We start from the raw sequence: 24,720 nt of genomic DNA, 5'->3' as shown, positions 1-24,720 counted from the left end.
TGGAGGCCCCGGGGCAGCGGCCTCACGGGGGAGGGCCCCTTCAGCTCTGATCTTGTGTGGGGGAGAGGGGGGAAGAAGCTTTTGTCCTGTTGGGAACAACCCCAGGAAAAGAAGGCAAACAAGGTTTGCAGCCTCTTGGAACGTCATTCCCGTGCTCGTTTGGTGGCTGCAAAACCAAGATCCAGTCGGACTGCAGAGAACGGCAGCAGGGGCTCAGCTGCATTTCTCAGCCTGTAAGTGTCACAAGCAAGCCTTATGTAAACTCTTACATGTTTTTTATGAGGTAGGTAATCACATCAGCTATGGCATTATATCTCCTGAATTTTCAGGTTGGTTCTGCACCAAATCTCACCCACGTGATAGAATTCTGGAAAACGACTTTCAGTTGAGTCCAGGTTTCAGTCTGGGCCTGAAACTCAGCATCAAAGCTGTTGTAATCAGTATGGTGTTTAATGTGTACAAGCTAGAGTTGTTCAGCAGTAAGCGCAGTGGAGAGGATTTCCCCCTTGAAATAGAGGTTTTTAGCTCTGGAGAGCTACATATGTCAGTTCTGTGCCAGTGATACAGTGGATGTTTTATAACAACTTTACACTTGGACAGCACAAGTGTTTTCTGCCTTTCATTTTAACAGAACCTGCTCTAAGAAAACCCAAGAGTTTGTATGATGATCTCAAATGGTGACTCTGATACACAGATGAAACAGCTTACACACCTATGAGGAGGTGAAGACTCTTAACATTCAATTCTATTTTCTTGCCTTTGGCCAGAAACTTTTTCTGCAGAGCCTGAGAGTAGCCGAGGGCATGAGTCTGTGGGTCCTGTATAGTTATGTTCTTGTGTGCTTATTCTAAATTACTAGTGTAAGAATCTGCTCTTGCCAAATCTGTGCTTTATTCTGGATTTAGATGTCTTAAAGCATATGTGGAATTTCCTCCATACTTGCCTGGTGTCCTTATGGCTGCACAGATTTTACATCTATTCTGCTGTTGCTTTTGGGATCAGTGTTTGGATCGTCCTTCAGTTCATCCCCACCAAAACCAAAAAGAAGTGAAACATAAGCACTTGTGTCTGAAGAGGCCTCAGACTCTGAGGTGAGGAGCTGCTGGGCGAAGGTCCCTGCTGGTGCAGTGAAATGTGCTGCTTCCCTGCAAGCCCCCCGGGGTCACTGCAAATCCCTGGTGTCCTTTGGTTTACCTAATGGTTGTAATCCTCAGTCTGGATGATCTTGTGCTTGTGGGGAACTTGATGTTTCTCTGATGTAAGAGCAGGTCTCAGCTGAACTTCTCACTGTCTTCCCAAGAGAACGTGTCAGGCTGGGCTGATCTGTCACTTCAAGTAACTCCCTCTGCTCGTGCCTGGTGCTTTTCAGGTGTCTGCATGTTTATGATGAGGTTGGGCTGGTTTTAAGGAGGGGGGTGGGATTAGGTTGTTAAGGAAGTTAAAACCCTCTCCTACAGGTGAGTGAAATTCAGCTGCGGGAGGGAGCTGGGAGGTTTTCAGTTTGAGCTGGATCCTGTTCTCCCTGATGTGTGAGGTGGGTGTGTTGTAGCATGGCCTGGTTCAGAGGAATGTTTACTCTTGTGTTTGTCTGGGAGCAAGAAGCTAAAATGCTTCTACTGTGGCATTTGCCTGAGAGTCTGGTCACAGGATCTCTGTGTTCAGTGTGTTTGGGAAAATGGGGTTGCTTCAGAGGGGATTGACTGAAGATGAACTATTGGTGTTCTAGGATGAAAAATCCAATGGGAATCCCTCTTTTCTGAAGGAAGAGAAGACCAACTAGTAAATAGCTCTGCCACCCTGCAGGCAAGGGAAACCTGTGTTGCTGGGGTGAAGATTTTCCACGGGTCTCAGACTGGCACAGCAAAGGTAGAAGTTACTTTTGTTCTCCCATATTTGAAATTGTGCTGGTTTGGTGGCATTTTTGGTAGCGAGGGAAGGCTCAGGTAAGGAGCTGAGAAGCTCCCCCTGCTCCAAAACCAACCGAGGAGCCATTAGAGGGACAATAGATGAACCTCTGCCATTATAACATACAAAGTAACTGAGATAAGAAGCAGTTAAACGCTGGAGAGGCAGATCGGTGGTTGGTGAGGAAGAAGGGGAAGAAGGTGCCAAGCAGAAGTTTCCCTGCAGCCCATGGTGAGATGGCAGTTGTGCCCCTGCACTCATGGAGGAACGTGGTGGAACATTCCCTGAAGGTGCCAAGAGGGGGGGACTTGGATTTTGTGGCCAATGGACTCAGATTTGCTGCCAGTGGCATCAGATGCTGCTGCTGTGGAAGCCCCCGGGGCTTTCCCCCAGCCCCCTGCTCCTGAAGCACGTGTGATTCTGTGGGCAGCTTGAGCAGCTCTGGATCTGGTGGGAAGGACTCATGGAGGAGAGGTTCGTGGAGGACTCTCTCCCATGGGAGGGACCCTATAGGGAAACGGCAGGACTGTGAGGAATCCTTCCTGAGGAGGAAGAAGCAGCAGGAACCACCAGCCTGTGAACTGACTCTAAGCCCTATCCCCCTGTGCTGCTGGGAGGATGGAGGGAGAGAAATGTGGAACAAAGGGATTTGGGCCCAGGAAGAAGGGAGGGGTGGGGTAATGTATGTAAGTCCTGCTGGGTGTGTCTGTGTCCTGTGGGCATTGATTAGTGTGAAATTAAATTACTGTTCCCCAAGTTGAATACGTTTTGGCTGTGACCTTGAAAGGTGAAGAACCCTCCTTGTCCTTTGTCTCAACCCATGAGCTTCTAGTTGGATTTGTCCTCCCCATCCCAGTGTGTGTGTGAGGGGGGGAGTTGAGTGAGCAGCCACGGGGCTGGTTCTTTGTTGTGTTGGGCAGAGTTGATCAGAGATACTGTTGAGATTCAAGTATGTTGCTTGCCTTAGGAACGGTGCACTGGCTAAACATCTGCAAGTTCATCAGCTCATTAGCTCACTAGAAGTCATTGCCCAGCATGGAAGATAAGTGCAAATTATATACAATAAAAATTTTTTTACTTCTTTGAAGTGGGGCATGGAGTAGAGACTTAGGAAGCTTAAAGTTTACTCTTAATTTGCTAGCAAGTCTTCTTAGAGAGTAGTGCTGTCATAGGTGCTTTCTCAAATTTAATTGATATATACCAATGTGAAATCATTATTCATTAGAATTCATGTGACTTTCTTTTTTTCAGACAGTCTACTTTATTTTATCTCTTGATACTGCAGAAGTTCTGAAATAGGTGGTTGGGATGATTTTAAACTGAAAGAGGGGAGATTTAGATGAGATATTAGGAAGAAATTCTTTAGTGTGAGGGTGGTGAGACCCTGGCCCAAGTTGCCCAGGGAAGCTGTGGCTGCCCCATCCCTGGCAGTGTTGAAGGGCAGGTTGGATGGGGCTTGGAGCAGCCTGGGCTGGTGGGAGGTGTCCCTGCCCATGCAGCGGGTTGTCTCTAGATGGTCTTTAAGGTCCCTCCACCCCAACCCAGGCTGTGAAAGCCGTTGCATTCCTGTGCATGTTGAGCTGCTCAGCTGGTGTGGAAGAAATGTTTGTTCCTTTGTGCTCAGCCCTTTCCTTGGTCTGTTCTCTTGGGAGCTCCTCAGTCCCTTTCTGGCTTGGAGTCTCTCCAGGTGCCCAACATGAGTTGGCAGTGACTTGTTTGCCCCTGTCTGCTGTCCCTGTAACACTAGGAATCTTGTCTCTTTTCTCCTCAGCCTCTGCTGGGCTTGGAACTGCCCATCGTGGAGCTTCTGCCCCATCTGCTGATGCATCTGCAGAAGACTGGCCTGGTGACCAACACAGGAGCAGCCTGATGTTGGACCCAAACATCTGCTGGGAACAAAATGCCAAGGAAAGGCTCAGAAAGAAGGTTTTGGACATGGTGCATCCCTGGTTCCCAGCTCAGCGTCCAATGGGAAAAGTTTTCTTACAGCCTGAGCATAAATTGTATTAATTACATCTGTATCTATTGATATCTATTGATAGCTGGATGGGATCATTTATATCTATTGATAGCTCTATTTATAACCATTTCTATCTGTCTCTGTCTCCAGTTCTCTCTCTCTAAAGTATGTTCCCTGGTGCCAGGCACAAAGCTCTTCCCTGTCAGTTGGTTGTTGCCCAGGTCGTTTATTTTGCACACCCCACACGAACCATCTCCCTGTTCCTGACCAGCAGATTGATATTTTGCTGGAGTTCGTGCCCTGTGTTTAATTCCAGAGCCTCTGTTGGAATTTGTTCTTTAATAAACTTTGTCCTGTCATCCATGTCTGTGTATTATTGTTCCGTCAGGGCCAGGGAATGTTGTCCTGCTGCAGGCTGCATGGAGCAGGTACAAGGCTGCTGGGCTGGGACCCTCAGGCATCCCCAGCTCATTCTCAGCTGCACCTTCTAGTCCCTCTTTTCCCCTCTGATCCTGACTTGCCAACTTTTTGCCTGGTGGGTTTTCCCTTGGTGGTTGCACCAGTTGCACCCCAGACCAACTAGCTTCCTCCTTTTATGGTCCCATCTCCAACAGTTTCTCTGACAGGCCAGAGGGTACAGAAAGGTCCCTAGGGGACAGAAGGTGAAACAGAGCATTAACCAAACTCTGACTTCAAATATTTAACTGCTTGTAGGGTGTAAATGTCTCATCTGGGCCTACTGCTAGTGAGTTGTGAAAGCCTTTTGTGTGAGTTTATCTGTAGTTTTAGGGAAGAAATACAAGGGTCCTTGAAGAAGAAAGAAGCCATTCAACTACAACTAGGGATGCCTGCTGGAACCAGTTCTACTGTGGGGTCAGCAGAGATAAACAGGAGGAGAGAACTCGGCCAAAGTCTTCCTGTGAGGAAGACTCAAGGATGAAGTAAATGACCCCCAGGAGACCCTAATGGACTTAACATGCATGTGATAATGGGCAGTGTGGGAAACAGTCCATCTTCTCTCCCCCACATACTTATGGAAATGATTTCTCAGGAAACTAATGAATATGTAAACAGTTTCTTAGAAATATTACACAAAATTAAGTATCAGCTGTATATATATATATCTCTCACCTTACCCTGTAAGGTGTGCACATTTTTGAAGGAGCTATCCCCTGTGCGTCTGGCACTGTGAATACTGACTGAGCAGTACTTAGACTGTTGGGTGAACTTCCTTTATTTCAAAGGTCAGATGGGGCCTGGGGACACTGCAAGTGGACCCAGGGGCCAGTGGTGAGCTGGCTTCCTGCCCTGCCTGGCAGCAGGTCACAAGGGGGCCCGTGGTGACCAACCCCATGGGACACCTCGTAGTCACCCCAGAGTGGCTGTAGCCCTGAGCCCTGCAGTGTCTGGCAGGACAGTGACGGGACAGGGTAGGAGCGTGGAGCTGGCGAGGAGATGCTGAGCACAGCCCCGAACTTTCCCTGACCCCCTGGCAGCTCCCCAGTAGCCCAACCCCTCCCACTTGCAGGGCTTTCTCTCAGCTCACCCCCCAGCCAAGCCCTTCCCCTATTTTGCAGGATGGCAAAGAGATGCTCCAGGCTGGCCTGGCAGGAGGTGGAGGCTCCCCAGGAGAGCAGCTCTCCATCGGAGCCCAACAAGGCGACCTTCATCCAGCTGCTGCAGCTCAGTGAGTGAGGGATCGATGGGGCTGGGGAGGGTCCAGGCCAGTGAGCACAACCAGCTGGATGATCCCATCTCCTTGGTGTGTTGGCTGCAGGGGTCCCATGGAAGGGGAGCCCCAGCACAGCCTTTGTCCTCAGCCCTGCCAGTTTAAAGCTCCTTCACCCTTTGCAAAGCTTAGTGCTGTGTCCTACCCACCCTGCTGTGTCTCCCCTCCCTGCAAGTGAGATGGAGCCTGAGGAGAGTTTCCAGTCACTTCCTTCCCTCAACAGCAGTGACACAACCCAGGTAATGAGCTTCCCCCGTGCTGGGACTCTTGTCTGTGGCATGAGCGCCAGGCTTGTGTGAGCCAAGGGACCCAGAATCAGCAGGACTGGCCTGGCCTCACTCTCCCTGGGGAAGAGGGTTCCTGTTGCCCCTGAGCAGGGACTATCCCAGGGTGGCACTCCAGTGCCCCAGCAGCAGTTTCAGCCCCCTGACCAGCAGCCAGTCCTGCTTCTCTGCAGGGTCAACACACAGTGCACATGACCCCAGCTCTCCTCCCTCACCTGGGGACCCTCTTCTGGCCTCCTCTGCCCTGCAGGGGCTGCAGCCCCTGCTGCAAGCACCACTGGGCACCTCTGGCCAAGGCTGCTGGTGCTGGTCAGCCAAGAAGCACCACCAAGCACGGTGTGATGTGTTTTCCCTCTTTTCCTTCCTTCCATAGGCTTTTGGGGACAACCTCCAGCTTTCTCTGCATACAGACCCTGTCCCCAAGGCCCCTGAGGCCTTGCCAGCAGACAGTAGCTCTGCCAGGCAGAAGATGGGCAGAGGGAAAGGGAGAAAAGCTCCGGCAGGGGTGGGTGCTGTGGCCCTGGAGGAGGGAGCAGCTGGAGATGAACGTTGCGCGTCCCTGGGAGGAGCTGGGGCAGGAATGAGAAGAGAGGAACCATTTCAAGCTGGAGGGTGAGAAGATCCACACCTTCTTGGAGGTGACCCAGCAGCAGCTGGAGAAGAGAGCTGAGCTGCAGAACAGGGACCGGGAGTTGGAGGAGGCGGAGCAGCAGCATCAAGTGGAGATCAAGATTTACAAGCAGAAGGTGAAGCACTTGTTGCATGGACACCTGGAGAACCTGATGGAGCTGAAGGCAGGGGGCAGCCTGTCCATGCAGTGGGCCCAGAAAGATCACTGGGCTCAGGAGAGAGGGCTATGGAAGGACATGTGCTCCTTGAAAGTGGAGCTGAAGGAGCAGGAGCTGGCCAATGAGATGGCTCTGAAAAACATGCATCTGAAAGAGGAGGAGATTGCCCGGCTCTGCAATGACTTCAAGAGACAAGTGAGAGAGACCGATACCAAGTACACCAAGGAGATGCAAGTGCTGCAGGACAAGCTTGACCTGTGGAGGAAGATGGAGCTCCATGAGTTGGAGGAGAGGAAGAACACCCAGATGGAGGAGCTGATGAGGAACCACAAGAAGGCCTTCGCTGAGATGAAGAACTACTACAACATCACCCTCAAAAACCTGTCCCTCATCAGCTCTCTGAAGGAGCAAATGGAGGAGACAAAGAAGAGAGAGAATCACCTGGAAAAGGAGAAGACAGACATGCTGCTGCATAACAAGCAGCTGGAGGAGCCCCTGCAGCAGGCCCAGGAGCAGCTGTTTGAGCTGCAGAAGAAGTTGGTCTACAAGGACAAGATGGCCCTGATGAACACAAAAGCCTATCTGAGAGAACTGAAGGATCTCCAATGGGAGCATGAAGTGCTGAAGCAGAGGTTCAGGAAGGTGCAGGAGGAGTGTGATCTACCAGAAGTTCACCAAAGCCATTCAGGAGGTGCAGCAGAAAACAGGCTTCAAGACCCTGCTCCTGGAGCACAAACCGAAAAGGGGTCCCTCAGCATCCTGGAGAAGGAGGAGATAGAGCTCAGTGAGGTCCTCGCAGTCTCCAACCTCGACCCAGCTGCCCTCTCTGTGGTCTCACATGAGCTGAAAGACATGATCAATTCCAAGAATGCCACCATCAAGGACCTGCAGTGGAAGCTGGCCCAAGTCTGCAAGGCCCACAGTGACTTGCTGCAGACCATGGGGGCAAAGCTGATGGCCTTCAGCATCCCCACGGACAACCTGGGCTTCAGTCCCCTGGCAACCCCTGTGCTGGGGTGCGTGATAGGGCAGGATCCTGCCAGACTCGTTGTGGTGCCCACCTGATGGTGCCCAGGGCCAGGCCAGGTTGGGAGCAGGGCCATGCCACTTGGGGCTCCATGCCATCCAACAGACCCCAGAGAGTCCCCAGCAGGATCCACAGGACCCTCCCTCTCCTCTCTTCTCCTCTCTCAAGGGGTCTTTCCTCCAGAGCAGCCTCTGGAATGAATTTATTTTTTTTTTAAAATAACTAAAAAATAAAAAAATAAAAAGGAGTCGATACTGGGACTGTTGAACATCTTTGTTAGTGACATGGGCAGTGGAATGGATGCACCCTCAGCAAGTTTTCTGGTGACACCAAGCTGTGTGGTGTGGTTCCCTCCAGGAGGGAAGGGATCCATCCAGAGGGACCATGACAGGCTCTAAAGGTGGGTCCATGCCAACCTCATGAAGTTCAGCAAGGCCAAGTGCAAGGTCCTGCACCTGGGTTGGGGCAACCCCAGGCACAAATACAAGTTGGGCAGAGAATGGATTGAGAACAGCCTTGAGGAGAAGGACCTGGGGGAGTTGACAGAGTAAAAGCTCAATAAGAGCTGGCTATGTGCACTCACAGGGAGAAATCCAACCTCATCCTGGGCTGCATCAAAAGAAGTGTGGCCAGCAGGGCTAGGGAGGTGATCGGGTCCCTCTACTCCACACTTGAGCCACCTCTCTGTGTCCAGTTCTGGAGTCCTCAGCACAGGAGAGACATGGGGCTCTTGGAGCAAGTCCAGAGGAGGCCATGGAGATGATCTGCTGCCTGGAGCAGCTCTGCTGTGAGCACAGGCTGGGAGATTTTTAGTTGTTCAGCCCAGAGAAGAGAAGGCTGTGGGGAGACCTTAGAGCACATTCCAGTGTCTGGAGGGGCTCCAGGAAAGCTGGGGAGGGGTTTATCAGGGTGTGTAGTGAGAGGACAAGGGGCAATGATTTTAAATTGGAAGAGGGGAGATTTAGGTTGGACATTAGGAAGAAATTCTTTAGTGTGAGGGTGGTGAGACAATGGAACAGGTTGACAGAGAAGTTATTGATGCCCCATCCCTGGAGGTGTTCAAGGCCAGGTTGGACAGGACTTTGTTCAGCCTGGTCTAGTGGGAGGTGTCGCTGCCCGTGCGAGGGAACTAGGTGAACTTCTAAGTCACTTCCAACCCAAACCATTCTATGATTTTTTTTTTCCCCAGACTTACTTTTGGCTTATGAAACCCCATTAGAGGTTCCAAAGCCTCATTTCTATGGTACAAAGGCTCAGGCTTCTGTTGTAAAGTGCTCTTTTTGGAGTCCAAAGCCACATCTGCAAAGCCTCATTTTCAGCCTCCGAAGAGGCATTTTTAAAGCCAGATAGTCTGTTTTATGCTCCAAACCATATCTGGAGTGTCCAAACCCTCATTTTTACAGGCCAAACCCCTTTTTAGGTCTCCAAGGAATGATAACAGGCTACCTTATTGGGGCGGGAGCAATAGTCATGGGCAAGTGTGGGCTGGAGAGCCAGAGGGTCCTGCGGCTAACGCTGGCCACAGGCTAGCAGCAGGTCCTCTGCAGAGAAGAGGAGATGCCAAGCAGTCTGTTCAAAGGGAACTGCCTTGGGAGCTGCTGTTGGGTGGTGTCCTGGGACAGGGACAGGAAGGTCCGCAGCCTGAAGCTCTGCAGCAGGTGCCACCCCACTGAAGCACTCCTTCCTGATGGTGATGATGCTCTGTGGGTGTTGACTGGAGTATTTTTTAACCATGTGGTTGAGCTACAATTATTTCTTTGCCATCAGGTGACAGACTGGCACTGATCTCCTTTCTGGAGTGTGTCCTGACAGCCTTTGTCCTCCAGAGGTTCCCCCTCTGCTCTTGAGAGGAGCAACGGCTGCTAGGGGAACAACTTCTGGCTCCACCAGCAGCTCTGGGCTTTGTGGGTGCCCAGAAGCCATGGCTGGGGGTGGAGGCTCCGGAGCGGGGGGGGTGGCGGCACTGCGTTTTTCATTCCTGAGAGTAGCCAGACTCACCCAGGGGTTTTGGATTAGACTCAGGAAGGCGGGTTATGTCCCTCCTCTGCCACTACGGGCAGGATTGGGAGATACGACCTTGCTGGTAGAAGCATCTGACAGCAGCAGGGCTACTTGCTGTGCCTCGGTGCATTCTCCTTTTTGTCAGTTTGCAATCAGGAAAAGGAAAGAGCTGACTTGATTACCCAGTTACAGACTCTAGAGGGAAAGGGAGGCAGCCTGAGGCACACAAACCCAAGTGTGGGTTTGTTGGACTTTGGGCAAAGCAAGCAGGGAAACAGACTGTTTTCCACAACTGATTCTTGACCAGCACGTTTCAGTGGCAGTTTCAGGCTTGCCCTGATGTTTCTGGGTTGGAGGCCAGAGCTGCTCATCCTGGTGCTTTTGCAAAGAGCTCGACTTTACAATCTGCTTTTGTGCAGCAGTTTTGTCTCATCTCTTCCCAAATGTCATTTCCCTGCAGTCGCTGCCAAGGGAATGGCTCCACCACAGAGGATCCTTTCTCCTCTGGAGAAGCTTTGCATGGACTGGCAGCACAGACAGAGCTGGAGCAGAACACCAGACCCTTCCCAGCTCCTGCTTCCTCAAGGCTTTCTGCAGTGCCGGACACACCCCTTTGTCCAGCTGCCTGTGGCCAGCACAGCCAATCCTGTGGGTACTTGGATGAACATCTCCTTGTACCTCTGTTGGGCACTTCCCAGGGATCCCAAGAATGTGGAATTGGATGTAGGAGAAAAGCAGCCCTGCTTTGTCACCTCCCCTAGCTGGTGCTCTTTGAACACTCAGGCTTAGAAGCTGTTTGTCATATCTAGGTGTGTTCCTCTTCAGAAAGGCACCTTTTCTAGAACCAGGCAGAGCCCTAATTCTTTTTTTTCCTTGCCCTGAGACTCCTGTCCTCATCCCCTGTCCTCACTATCTCATCCTTCCCTGTCCTTGCCTTCTGTCCCCTCCATCCTCACCCTCTAACCCCTCATCCTCCCTCTCTTCTCCCTCCGTCCTAGCTCTCTAACTCCCCCATTTCACCTTCTGACATCCTCATCCTATGCCCCCCTCTCGTCCTCGCTCTCTGCCCCCTCATGTTGATAGTCACAGGATACTCATTAGTAGATTCAACAGAAAAATAGCCTAATAAAAATTTGCTAAAATAATGAATTTGCTGTACTAAGTTAGCTGAACAAGTTACTTTTAAAGCTATGTGAAACTGTCAGTCAATTATGCCAAGTATCCTGCAGGTTGTGGGAACATCAAGTCTTCTAAGACCTGTGGTGCCTACAAACAACATTCATGTTGATTCTGGACTCACCCGGGCAATGTACCAGCTGGAGACTGGAGACAGGACCAGGATGGGAGACAGGACAAAGACAAGAAAGGACTAGAATCAGTAAAGACTCCCACAGGACACCCTTGAGCAGGCATCATTACGAACTTAGGCAATTCCAGGAAATAAAATGACTATGTAAAATAATTCTGGGAACTCATTGACATAAAACTGAATAGGCATGTTTTTGGTGTGTATGAGTTGGGGTGTTTTGCTAACTTGTCAGAGCACTTACGGTGGAGAATCCCCAGTGCTGCAATAAAGAATGCCTGGTCAGCAGCAGCTTGTTTGTTGTTATTGGGTCTTTATCTCAGAATCCTTACCCAGCCCAGCCCAGCCTCCTACTTCAGTGACGAGTGTTAGAAAGCAAGGGGGTTTGGAAGCGCTGAGTTTTGTATCAGTTTTGTCAACCCAGATGGGACATTCTCTGCCCAGCTGCGGGAACCTCCGAGTCTGTGACACCATAGGCTGGCCCCAGAGAGTTCTTTGGAAGGACTCACTGATTCGAGCGGTCCTCGCAGGAGCAGACAAGGAGCTCTGGTAAGAATAAGGCATTCTTTCTGTTTTGGGACCGGTCATTTTGAAGGCTGCCCCGTAAGTCGCAGTTCGTGAGAACCCCGCAGGGTGGCGTAGAAGTGCAGGTACGACTCATACCCATCATTCGGTTAAGGTGGATTGTGCATTTTTATCTGATTGCCGTTTACATAGGTGTGTAACACTTGTTTGATATATGCGTATTTGGGAATATTTGATTGATAACCCCTACACTGATTGATATTGTGTTGAATTTGTATTTGTAACAAGTTCAGCATACGTCGGTGTGCTTTTGGTTCGGCACACGTGAGTGTGCTATTAGTTCAGCACAGGTGTCAAACGTTTGACTCAGGATAGACAATGCTCTCGATCCACCCAGGTAGGGAAGGAGAGAGAGAATGAGAGACTTTACTGGATTGAAAACTAAACTACACAGCTTTAATCAAACACTAATGATAAAAGAAAATATGTACAATTATATACAAGTATGTCCAGGAATGTACAAAACCCCTATTGACTCCCCCCACCCCCAGCAACTCCCACAGCATCTCCTTAGCTAAGAACAGTCCCAAAAAGTCCTGGAGCTGCCGGAGAGAGTGCAGATTGATGAGGGTTAGGAGAGCTCAAGCCTGGGGGTTGATGGTGATGGAAGGACGGAGTCCTCCCTAGATGCTGGCCATGGACAGCAGAGAAGGGAAGAAGAAAAAGGAAGGAAGTTGTCTTCTTTTATCTCTGAGCTTACATAGATATATGGAATAGAATATCTCTGGCCAATTTTGCTGTCTGTCTAATTTAGTCTCCTACTGGGGAGGGGGCGGGGGGGTGTGTGTCATAGATCTCCCAGTAGTGTCTGAGCTGGCAGACTGAAGATGTAACCTTAGGGTGCCAGGAATTACAAAAACATTCCAGCTGTTATCAGTTAAAGCTGGAACACTTTGCTACTAGTTAAAAGCTTACTGAAGGGACAAAAAAATCAGTAAAAGGAAAAGTGGCTTCACCCTGGCTCAAACCAGGACAACAGGTGAGTGTGCTTTTGGTTCACTACATGTGACTGTGCTATTATTCAGCATTGATTTCCTGGTAATCATACCTGGTAAATGTTATTTTATGTTGTGAACTTGGTAAATATTATCTGGATATTGAGTTATTATTGGCGTCATTGATCTTCCATTTGGAACTGTTAGTAGGAATTGCATTGTTTTATTTTATGAGAATGGTTGAAAGATTTGTGAATTGGGTATCTTGAGTGACTGAGATGTAGTCTGTGAAGCAAGTGTTATAATGAGGAGCAGCAGAGTAGAGGAGTTTTAAAGAAAAGTCCCTTGGGTTGCATTTTAGCCCATTGGTAAGAGATAGGGGGATCACTGGATGGAAGTGTGGATAAGAAAAATTTGATAAAATACTATAATCATTGGAGGTCGTTGTATAAGTTGGAAGATGGGGAGAAGTGGCATTTTAAATGGAACTTTGAATTATAATACTTTGTTGCAGTTAATGTTATTTTTGAGATGAGAGGGAAAATGGGAGAAGTGGTGTATGCAGATATGTTTTTAACTGTAGCTGTAATAATTGTTTATGTGAGTAATGTCCGTATCCCAAACCCCCTTCCTCATATCACAGAAGCTCTCAAGTTTAGAATGGGGGTCCCCTGATTTGTTAACTTGGTTCCTAGGAATTTGTCCTTTTGTTACCACATTATGGGTTCTGTCTTTGTGATTTGATTAAGATTTGTCTGGTTATAGTAATTTTGATCTTTTGAATTACTTACTTGGTTTGTTGGACTACAGTGTATTGATTGGGATCTGACTAAAATGGGAGACAGTCTTAAGGTGGTATTAGAGAAAAAAAATCTAGTTGTTTTACTTGTCTCTGGTAACTGTTAAAAAGTGTTGTTTAGCTTGTGTCTGATGTCTTTTTGTTTCACTTGTGTCTTGTATTTGTGTTATTAAAATGGGTAATGTATCTTCAGCAGGAGGTGACATTACCAAATGCTCACCATTAGGATGTATTCTGGAAACTGGAATAAGTTTGGGAGTAACCCCTTGCCTGGAAAAGTTTGATAATTCATGGATAGCAATATTATATTGCAGACAATGTGGTTTCGCAAACATGAAGGAGGATGAGATGATATGCCATGTGTGGATGGTTTTACGATGGTAAAATGTAAGTTTAGTAAGGAAAGTTGTTGTAAGTCGATGAAAGGGAATGAGATTATAGATATGCACTTAGTGGTACCCTCGCTCTACCTATCCACCCTGGCAATGCAATGGGGAGTGAAAGGGGGCGAGTGGGCTTTTGGAGGATACAGATTCCAGTCAGGTGGCTGAAAGACTGGGGAGGCAGTGTCCTGCTGTTCATGCCCCATTAAGACAAGCAGTCAAGGTGGAGGGATGGCTTGTTGATGTGCATGTCACTTTTAAAGTTAAATTGGAAACAGCTTGTGGGGCCAATCTGAAGAAAGTGTTGGAGCTACTCAAAACAATCATGATAATACATAACCTCACCTGCAGGAATGTCCAGGCATTTTAAAAAATCCTTTTTGGTAATGAGAAAAAGTGAATAGTTGGAAAAGCTAAAGAAGTGGAATGTAAATATCCAGAAGATTCCATTAATCATCTTATGCCCAGGGAGAATCCAGACTGGAATCCTAACTCCAGGAGGGACATGGACAGACTAGAGGGATGTCAACAATTAATTTTGTATGATGTCCAGAATGGGACCTTGCAAACCAAACTGAACAAACTTGTGCATGAGGTTAAACAGGGGTCTAACAAAGCATTTTCAATCTCTTCAGAGAGATTATACAAGCCTGCTAGAAAATTGATATATTTGGACCTGGAAGGTAACTGTAAAATTTTTAACATGTTGTTTACATGTTGGTCTGCCCTGGATAACAGAATGCATGGCCAGCAAAATGCAGAGGTCAGGGCAGAGTGAGATGAGTGAGATAATTGTCTATAAGGCACTGCTGAAATCAAGCCTGGTTGGGTTAAATCAGTGTCTGTATTGTAAGCAAGAAGAGCATTGGAAAAAGAATTGTCCCCAGCCTCTGGCAGAAAGGGCATCTCTAGGTCTAAATTAGATCCTATCTCCAAAATAGGGACAATAAATAGGGACAATGAAACAGGGACTCAGACTGACTGGGGATGGAATTAAATTCCCTAGCAGAACAATAAAGCTGGGGAAGGACAGGGTTAATTTTTGGCAAATAGGGGAACCAGTTACGCTGTTCTAAATTTTTGCAAGGGACCCTTAGATTTAAGTTTTCTGTACCAATTATTGGTGCAACAGAGAAAAGAGATGTTAAGCCCTTTTTCCAGCTCCTCAGGTGTTACCTGGGAAAATGGACCTTGCTATACATACCTGAATGTTGCTGCTTTTAGGAGTCAATCACACTTGAAAAGAGGGAGCTGCAATGGTGGGCTTGGGGAGCCTCACTGACACTAACTCTCCCTCTCCGTTGGCTGGCCAAATGCTGGATCCAGGACTGGTCTTTTTCTGTATATGAAAATCACCACAAAGGAAGACTGCAGTGTGTTTGAGCCAAGTGGTGGTGTGAGAGACCAGGCCTCAGGACATGTACTTGCTGGAAAGGGCATCAAAACCCCATTGTAGTCCCTCTCATTTGCATCCCAAAAGGGATCCAAGGGGTGGAGGGGGTGGAGGTCCACTCCAGCTGCTCAGTCTTACCACTGCAAAATGAGTATAGATATTTGTTGGTGTTAGTAGATACCTTTTCAGGTTGGCCTGAGGCCTTTCCATGTCACACCAGTCAAGCAAAGGAAGCCAGTAAAGTTGTATTGAAATAAATTATTCCTAGGTTTGGAGTCCCAGAAGTGATCTCCTCTGATAAGGGATCACACTATGTGTCATAAGTAGTTCTGCAGGTTAGTCAGTTCTTAGAAGTTAATTGGAAATTGCACACATCTTACCACCTGCAAGCAAGTGGAAAGGTGGAAAAGGTGAATCATTTGACAAAAGATACAATTAAGTAAAATTTGTCAGAACTCGTATTTAAGGTGGGATTAAGGCCTTCCTATTGCATTATTAAGGCTCCAAGTCAAACCAAGAACTAAGGAAAAACTGAGTCCTTTTGAAATTTTGTATGGAAGACCATTTCAAACTAGATACCAAGGACAGGATCTCACTCAGGTGGGAGGAATTAATATACAACAATATCTGATTGCATCAGGGAAACAATTGCAAGTAAATAGAAGGGTAATGTATACCAGAGCTTGGGGTTTGGATGCCCTGGTGCATTTGTTTAAACCTGGAGAGATCTCCAGGTTTTTATGTTAAAAACATTTCAGAGGTGATCCTCTCAAAGAGAAGTGGAGGGGCCCCTTTGAAATTCTACTCACAACCTACATTGCAGTCAAGCTTGAAAAACTTGACACCTGGATCCACTATTCCAGAGTCAAGAAGGTGCATGGCAGATCATGGAAATCTAAACCTGTAGGACCCACATCTGTAAGACTGTTGTGAAACTAATGTTAATGTTGCTATGTCTTAATTTCGGGTTTATGGGAACAGTCATTCCTAGTTGGCCCTTGAGAAGGAGATATGAATCAGCTGATGGTTTCAAATGGCCTTGGGAAGACAATCCTGGGATGTCTGTCCATTGCTCCAAGAACTGCTTTATATGGCAACCCTATACTAGAAGTGGTAAATTGATGGAATGGCATGGAATGAACTTTGTGTTATGTCCAAACTTGACCAGTGTCACACTGGTACATGTTAAGGAGTGCTTCCTTTGAAACCAATGGAATAACACCTCCAATAAACAAGGAGAGCAGAGGGAGACTCACTTGGGAGACCAGTAATTGGGAAAAAAAAAGATGAAATTTATGGACTGGACTGTCTGTACCCTACTTCATGGGTAATAATGAGTTCATGTGGAGAAATCTTTTTGGACAATAAGTCCATCCTAAACATTGGATAAAAGCTTATTCACAATTTGTGCAGTGCTATGACCTGTGGTGTCCAGGAAAAATCGTATTCTATAATATGACTGACCCTGAGGTAACGTACAAATTTTTAGTTTTACTGGCACTTTTCTTAGGTCAGGGGAACCTACAATATTGGTTACTAGAATTTCAAGGGAAGGATATTGGGAATGCATTTTATGTGATAAACAATCCCAATTATATGAACCCTGCTTGTTAGAACATTCTGTCAATAGTTGCAGATGAAGGATCCTGTCTCTTAATGTGTTTAAAATGTTTATAGAGGTTAGTCATAGATATTTATGCTTAGTAACTAACAGTCAATCAGTAGCTGAAGAATATGGAGTGACCACCATGTTTCAAGGGGGTTTAAAAGTATAACTCGTTTTGACTTGGCACAGACAAACATAATCATTTTTTGCATATACAGAGGAACAGGAAGCAATGTTTTGGCATTATGAAAGCTTGAACCTACATAATGCAATCCTGTCTCTGGGGAAATTAAATGAGATATTGAACCAGTCTCAAGAACTTCAAGAACATTTGAAGAAGCAAAATAAAACCTTGGCTGAGTCTATAGTTAAAATAGCCAAAGATGAACTTATTGGATTGTCTAGTCAAAATGAATCTGAAACTGCCCATCATTGGTGGGATATCTTTTCAGGATACTAACCCTCTGCAGAAAGAATCTTGAACGTTTTAATTCAACCACTTTTGATACTATTGGTGTTTGTGATTATCCTGACAGTTGTTAATTGTCTTTTATGGTATAAGCTGAAGAAACTGAATAAGAATTTGGGCTTTACCTAAGCTAATGAAATATGGAAATCTAGAAAGTTTGTAAAGGAATTTACAAAGTTTAAAGAAAATGGGGGAGTTATAGTCACAGGGTACTTACTAGTAGATTCTGTAGAAAAATAGCCAGCTCCAAGGGACACCCACCTCTGCCCAGTCACACCCTTGTAAGAACCTATTTAAGAAGGAGTAAAAAATGCTTTGCAGCAGCTGCAGGGAGAGGAGTGAGAAACGGAGGTCTCTGACACCAAGGTCAGTGGTGTCAAGGGAGGGAAAGGAGATACGCCATGTGTCAAAGGAGATATTCTCCTGCAGCCCATGGGGAAGACCGTGATGTCACAGGAGGTCCCCCTGCGTGCAGGTGTCCTCCACCTGAAGGACCATAGAGGAGCAGATGTCCACATTTCAGGACATGGAGGACCCCATGCCACAGCAGGTAGACGTGTCCTGAGAGAAGCTGCAGCCCCTGGAGAGTCCAGAATGGCGGAGGCTCCTGGCAGGAGATGTCACCTGTGCAGGAGCAGGTTTTCTGGCAGGACCTATGGGGATCCATGCTGGAGCCGTCCATTCCCGAAGGACTGCACAATGTGGAAAGGAACCATGCTGGAGCAGTTCTTGAAGAACTGCTGCAAGTGGGAAGGACCCACATTGGAGAAGTTTGTGAAGGACTGTATCCCATTGGGGGGCCCCTTTGCTGGAGCAGGGGTAGTATGGAGGAACTGCAGAAGCAAAATGTGATGAACAGAGAGCAATCCCCACCCCCTGTTCCCATGCACTGCTCAGCAGGAGGAGGAGGCAGAAGATACAGGAGCGAAGTTGAGCCTGGGAATAAAGGAGGGACGATGGAGAGAAGGTGTTTTTAGTTTTGTTTTACTTCTTCTGTTACAATTAATTGTCAATAAATTATATTGATTTCCCCAGGTCAAGTCTGTTTTGCCCTTGGTGGTGACTGGTCAGGAATCTCCCTGTCCTCACCTCCCTAGTTTAAATAATCATATTTTGTCCTGCTGTCCTGTTGAGAAAGGGGACTGGTAAAGTGGCTTGGTGGGGACCTGGTGGTCAGCCAAGGTCAACCCACCTGAGGAACCACGACACACATAAGTCCATGGGACCTGACAAGTCCCTGGGGTCCTGAGGGAACAGGTTCAGGACTCTCCATCAGGTTGGACAGGTCATGGCAGTGAGGGGAAGTCCCTGATGGGTGGGAAAAGTGAAACAGATGTGAGGTGCATTCTACAGATGTGTGCACCACTGGTGTGTGCTGTGAGTGTGGGTTTGGGAAGCTGGGTCAGTGCTCACTGTATGTGAGCACAGACTGGGGCTCTTTCCAGCTTGCTTGTCAGCCAGTCCTGCTGCTGTTTCCAACCACGGTCCGCAGGACCCATGGTCACCTCTGCATTGCCAGCAGCCCAGCCTCTGAACTCGCCTCCCCCTGGGCACAGAGTGGGGCCACACAGAAAAGGAGTTGGAATCACTCTCCAGATGAAGCCAGGATGGATGGAGGTGGTTAGGTGCAGGGCTCAAGGCAAACAAGCAAATCAACCAGCAGCTTTTGAGCCACTGGCTCCTTGATCCCCCCATCTCTCCATTTTCCGTGCTTATGCATCCCCCTCATCTTCCTTGACTCCTCCCTTTCTCTGCGCTTGTCTCCTCCCAAACAAGGGACCTATCCCTGGGTGAACAGATGTGGTGCTTCAGGTGCTGTTCCCTAGGTCATTTTGGACTTCCATGGCATTCTTTTTGCGCCTCCCCCTGCCACTCCTCTCCCCAAAATCACTCCAGCTCTTTCTTCCCTTCTCTCTGAAGTGTGACCACCTCATTGTATCATTCCCCATACCTACCAGTGAGAGATGGCTCTACCTTATCGCACTGTAACTCATGTCAGTGTCTCAGTGGGTTTGCTCTGCTCAGCAAACTCAAACTCTTTTCATGCTCAGGAGGTCCCAGTATCTGTTCAGGCAGCTGAGGCTCACGCCAGGCCCCAGTGATCAGCCCCTGTGCCTTAACGCATCCTCACAGTTCCCTGCACGTCACATTTTCCCCCAGCCTTTTCCAAGCCTCCACATGTCTTCTTCACCCTGTGGTGGCTTGGAGCACCCTCCTCTCCAGCCAGGTTTCAGCCCTTTTGACTGACTCTCCCTGTGTGCCCTTGTCTGCCTGCTGCCTCATTTTGCAGGTGCACAGCATGGAAGTCCTTGCCTTGTACAGGAGATAGAACTGGACTGCAGCAGGGTTAGCTGTGAAAACTGGCACCTTTACTTCAAGAACTAAGTCAACTCACGCATTTGAGTGCATTCATGGGAGCGTGGACAGGACAGAGCAGGCCTTTGACACCAAAGCTGCCTTCGGATTAGCAGGCATTGCCCAAGAAGGAAATTGCCATGGAACAGAGCAGCTTACACTGGATACTCTTCATTCAGCAGCCCTCCCTGCTGCACGGAGTCCCAGCTGCACCAGGATCCAGTTGTAGAAGTGCTGTGTGGAGGTGTAAACCCCAGGCTGTCTTGCTCTTGCACATCCTCTCCCCCAGCTGGTCAATCCAACCAGCCAGAAGTAGTCACCATAGTTATCTTTGCAGACCAGAGGGCCACCACTGTCACCCTGCAGCAGAGGAGTGAAGGTGGTGTTGGGTGGCCCCTGCCAACACTATGGGGGGTCCTCCTTGCAGCACCTGCTTGAGCTGTGCTGGCTGCACAGAGAGGCTCTGCTCAGGGGCTGGAGATGACAGAACCGTGTCTGGGAGGGAGTTGTGGGGCTCTCTGTCCTGCACAGAGCTCCTGGAGCTGTGGAAGATGGAGGTTCCAGGATTGGGATCTGTACCCACAGGCTGCCAAGAGTGCTGGCTGGGCCTGCTGGGCCTCTGGGAGGAGGGGGCACTGAGCTGTGGTTGGGGAAGGGGAGGCGAGTCCCAGCAGTGGTGGGGACCCAGGAGAGGGTGACTTGTCAGGCAAAGCCTGACAAGGGGGCTGTGCCAAGGCTGCCTGTGCTGCTGGGGGCCACTTGTAGCACCCTCCTACCTGGCAGGTGTCGATGACACCCTGTTCGTAGCCAGCACACAGGTTGTGGTGGTGGATTTCCCCTCTGTACCACCAGCTGCTGTTACAGAGGCTGACATCAATGAGGTGCACCCTGGCCTCCTGCAGGACATCACTCTCATCTCCAGCTGTGAGCACAGAAAGGAATTAGCACCCTGCAGGTTGCTGCCAATACACCACCCCTGTCTGGGCAAAACCCTTCCCTGGGGCTTGGCTTTGCCTCTTGAAGGCATCTGCTGGTGCTCCCCTTCTGTCTTGTTCTGCACAATGGGTCAGGCCCACCTCTCTCTGGGCACACATCCCCACAGTCTGACCCCTGACTTTGGCCCCTGCTTTCAGCAAGCCCAGCCTGGCTCCCCAGTGTGCCCAGCTGGCACTCAAGACACAAGGACTTTTTGGGAACTTACATCTGGCAGTAGTGGCACCCCAGCCACTGATGTAGCAGGTTTTCAGCTCTTCCACTCTCAGTGAGATGTCAGGCACACAGGCCAGCTGTATGTAGGAGCTGCACTGGATGGGCTGGTCCAGCTCCAGCACGGCGATGTCGTTCCTATGTGTGAGGTTATTATACAGCTCATGGACCAGGAGCCGCCTGATGTTGCGCACTTGGGCCTCGGGGCCCAGCTGAGACAAGCGGTTGGCCCCGATCACCACGCGCCATGTGGAGATGTAGCTGGAGGGCAAATGGAGAGAGGGTCAGGGGAAGAGGAGCCCTGAGCTGCAGCAGCCCAGCGACTCCTGCCTTCTGCCTCCCACAGGGGAGAGTGAAGCAGCACTGCCGAGAGGGCGGCTGGCCAGGCCTGCGGCTCCAGGAACGTGAGGCTGGAGGCTGCCAGGAGGCAGGGGCACCAGCCCAGCCCTCTCCTGAGCAGGCTCCCAGCTGGGCTCAGAGGGCCCAGGCACTGGCCATGCTGCAAGGAGATGGGATGGGAGGAGGACGTGGTGCTGTGGACGGGGCACCTGCTTGTGCTGGGGGGACATCCTCCTTCCTGGTCCTCCCTACCTGGCATTGATGAAGCAGTGGGCTGCTGTGACGACCCACTGTGGGGTGATGAGAGACCCTCCACATATGTGCTGTGAGCCTACTGTCCAGGAATCCTGGATGCTGACAATCCAGGGCCAGGCCCCCGGCCGTGCATTGGTGCCACCCACGACGCGCCGCTTGCCGTAGAAAGAAGCCAAGGGCCGGAGCCCACAGGTCCTGTAACCAGAAGCTCATCAGCGTCCTGCTCCATGGGCTGCTGCTGAAGGTCAGCCCTCTTCCCTGCCGACAAGGTGCTCATGCACAGTGGGGCCAGGGACCCCACAGGCTGTGCTTCTGTCCTGCCTGTGTCTGCTTTAGCCCCTGGACCAGTTGTGCACCAGCCGGGTGCTGGCAGGCCCTGAGGCTTTGGGAAGCTGTGGCCACTTTTGACAAGTGGGCACCCTCCACTAACCCCCATGAGGGCTGCGCAAGCTCCCCCCCAGAGCCCTGGGCACTCACCCACAGTTGTTCCACGTGCCATGCACAGGCCAGCCCAGGGCCAGCAGGATGAGGAGCAGGAGCAAAGCCATGTCTGCCACAGGCACGTGGCAGTGGCACGACCTGAGGACTAGTGCCAGCAAAGCAGCAGCTTGGGCAGCTCACTGTGCACTTGGCCTGGGGCTGATGTCACAGGGTGCTGGGCACTGGCATTCCATCCACACATGGAACATACAAGGGGTTCCCAGCTCCATCTGGAAGGAGGGGGAAGCTGGGAGCAGGCCCATCCTGACAAAACCCCTGACAGCCAGCAGGAACAAACACCAGTGGCATCAAAGCTCCTCAGGGAAGTTCTCCATCCCCTGCTCTCTGCAGCCACCAGGTCCTTCCAAATAAACATGAGGGAACTGCAACAGGCAGTGTGCATGTCAGGTGGTGAAGGGCCAACCTGGCTCCAGCTAGAGAGAAAAATGGGATAGGGAAGAAGGACAAAGGGACAGACAGAAAAAATAAGAGACAGGGAGCAGGACAGAGATGGAGGGGAAAAAAGCCTGGGTTGGTCATCAGGACAAGAGAGATGGAGAAGGAAAAGACAGCGCTGGGCTGCAGGACAGCAAAAGTGGGGACCAGAAAAAGGACAGTGGTATAGCAAGAGGGAAGTAAAAGGGATCTGGACAGAGATGGAGAAAGAAGCAGCAGGGACAGAGGAAACAAAGCAGAAAGAGGGAGCAGGACAGAGAAAGAAAAATAAGGACAAGCAGTGGGGGGGGAGATGGAGGAAGAATCTGGGCTGGGCAACAGGCCAGAGAGGGAGCGAAAAAGGAAAGGGCCAGGAAGCAGGACAGAAGGATATAGTGAGAAACGGTGGGACATGGAGCAGGAGGGACAGACACACAAGAACAGTGACAAAGAGAGAGACAGAGACATGGAGCCTCACAGAGGGAGGGAGAAAGAAAGGGAGGGATATGGAGCCCTGTGGAGAGGTGCAGGAAGTAAAAAAAATGAAAGTGTGGGGCGTTGGGGAGCCGCAGTGAGGGATAGTGAGAGTAAGAGACGGACAGGAAGAAGGAGAGGGACAGTGGGATACAGCATGCCAAAAACCCCAGAGACAGTGAGACGGACAGAGGGAGAGAGAAAGAGAAGGAAAGAGAGAAAGAGGACGTGAAAGGGACTGAGACACACACTCATGGCAGGGAGGTTGGAACCTGATGATCTTTAAGGTCCCTTCCAACCTTAACCATTCTGTGATTCTATGATTCTGCATTGGTGGCAAGAGAAAAGGCATGACAGGCAAGTGGCCAGAGACATGGTGAAAAACAGGGAGGGATGCACATGGGGACAAAGAGGCAGAGAACAAAAAAAGCAGCCATGGTCTGCAGGAGCGAGACAGAAATAAAAGGGACTGGGAGCAGGACACAGAGTGCAAGGAAAATGCAGGGGAGGGTAAAATGGCTGAACAAGAGAGGGGCTGGGAAATGAGAGAGGGAGAAACAGGGAGCAGGACACAGGGGCAGACAGAAGAGAGGTACTGGGTGTAAAATAATGACACCAGGGAGGGACAGGCAGAGGGGCACAGGGAGGGACCCAGAGGCAGAAGGAGGGGTGACGCAGCCCCAGGGGTCCAGGGCTCACCACAGGTCCTGCTGTCAGTGCTGCTGGCAGAGTTTAAAGCCCTGACACTTCTGTCTCTGCCCCTCTAAGCTGCCACAAGATGAGGTTTCCTGGATGCACAGCCTGATGTGTATGCACAGGTGCCACATAGCCGGGCCGGGCTCTGGTCACACACACAGCCCCATGGGGCACACTGGCCACCTGCTCTGCTCAGGACCACTCACACGGACCCTTCCTCAGGCGGAGAGGCTGCTGTATGTGGGCTGGGGGCAGCTTCCAGCCAGACATCCTTCTGCAGCCACATCACCTTCTCTCCATCTCTTCAGCTTCAGCCAAGCTGGACGCAGCCACCAACGCTGCAGGGGCAGAGGGGGCAGGAGCTGCCCAGAGTGGCCCCTGGGCGAGGGAAAACGCTATGGTCCCTGCAGCCAGGCCAGGCCAGGCCCTTCTGCTGCAGCAGCTCCTGCAGCCCCCAGTCCTGCCCAGCGCCACTGGAGGGTCAAGCTCCGGGCCCCGCACGCTTCTGCCGGGATAGACCGCTGGCGGGGCCATGACTGGGGCAGCTGAGGGTGCGAGTGGGGCTTGGGCGGCTCAGAGGGTTCTGCAGTGCCCGGTGCTGCTGATCTCAGGGTCTGTCTCCGTCTCCTTCCCCTCCCAAGCTCTCAGGTCAGTCCCGGGGCTGCCCTGGCCGTGCCCGGCTCCAGCTGACCAGGACTGCAGGGCACTGTGGGGGCACCAACCCCCCCCCCCCCTCAGAGCTTCCCCAAACTGCCAGGGCTGCGGGGAGGGGAGTGTGGGGAGAGGGCAGCTCCCAGAATGTTCCAGAAAAGGAACCAGAGAGCAGAGAGACACGGGAGAGGGAGCAGGGCAGAGGGAGAGAGGGGACATGGAGCAAGGGAGAAGTAGGGACAGAGATCAGGACACAGGGAAGGAGAGGAATCCAGAGAGACTGAGGAACACAGCGAGGTGGATCAGGGGAAGGAGGTGGAGAAGGACAGAACAGCAATGGCCTCCAAGGTAGAGGAGGAGGGAAAGCAAAAGTGAGCAGGAGAAGGTGAAGGGAGAAGGCCTAGGCAGCTGAGCAGAGATGGGCAAGAAAGTGGGAATAGGCTGCAGGAGAGAGATGGAAAATAAAGCCAAGAAGATGGCAACAGAAAAAAGGAGCAGGAGAAAGAGCTGTAGAGAAAGAAAAAGAATAGCAAGAGGCCTCAGGGCAGAAAGGGAGGAACCAGGAAATCCAGACAGGGAGCCAGACGGAGAAAGACAAAAATCCTGACCCACACGCTCTCTCCCAGGTTGTTGCTCGTCCCACGTAGCTGAGTTGCTCC

At 50.2% G+C, this 24,720-nt stretch overlaps 2 protein-coding genes and 1 pseudogene across 2 annotated transcripts in view; 1 reads left to right on the top strand and 2 right to left on the bottom strand.

The window, feature by feature from the left end:
* The window catches only part of SBDS (Shwachman-Bodian-Diamond syndrome), a 10,981-nt gene extending 5,962 nt beyond the window's left edge, over window positions 1–5,019 (bottom strand). The window contains exon 1 of the mRNA XM_009998061.1: window positions 4,997–5,019. Within this exon, the coding sequence (XP_009996363.1) occupies window positions 4,997–5,019 (23 nt within the window). The remainder of the gene's footprint in view (window positions 1–4,996) is intronic.
* A 424-nt stretch (window positions 5,020–5,443) lies between these two features.
* LOC104389106 lies at window positions 5,444–7,731 on the top strand (annotated as a pseudogene).
* An 11,965-nt stretch (window positions 7,732–19,696) lies between these two features.
* On the bottom strand, window positions 19,697–21,873 carry LOC104389105 (acrosin-like). Its single transcript, XM_009998060.1, has 5 exons — window positions 21,803–21,873; window positions 21,323–21,520; window positions 20,727–20,992; window positions 20,302–20,447; window positions 19,697–19,885 (listed from the first exon to the last, which is right to left on the bottom strand). Exons 1-5 carry the CDS (start codon window positions 21,871–21,873, stop codon window positions 19,697–19,699), a joined length of 870 nt encoding a protein of 289 aa, XP_009996362.1.
* Between the last annotated feature and the right edge of the window lie 2,847 nt (window positions 21,874–24,720).

This window comes from Chaetura pelagica, unplaced genomic scaffold, assembly GCF_000747805.2.
Source record: "Chaetura pelagica isolate M959 unplaced genomic scaffold, ChaPel_1.0 scaffold325, whole genome shotgun sequence".
Taxonomy (NCBI): Eukaryota; Metazoa; Chordata; class Aves; order Apodiformes; family Apodidae; genus Chaetura; species Chaetura pelagica.
This window is presented reverse-complemented; position numbering and strand designations above follow the sequence as displayed.

Bases quoted from the DNA above. Each gene is read 5' to 3' on its own strand.
- LOC104389105 (XM_009998060.1), bottom strand. From the start codon at position 21,873: ATGGCTTTGCTCCTGCTCCTCATCCTGCTGGCCCTGGGCTGGCCTGTG. The intron at 20,993-21,322 runs GTAGGGAGGACC...TTTGCCCTCCAG, and splicing joins CACTGCTTCATCAATGCCAG to CTACATCTCCACATGGCGCG. The intron at 20,448-20,726 runs GTAAGTTCCCAA...CTGTGCTCACAG, and splicing joins GGGTGCCACTACTGCCAGAT to CTGGAGATGAGAGTGATGTC.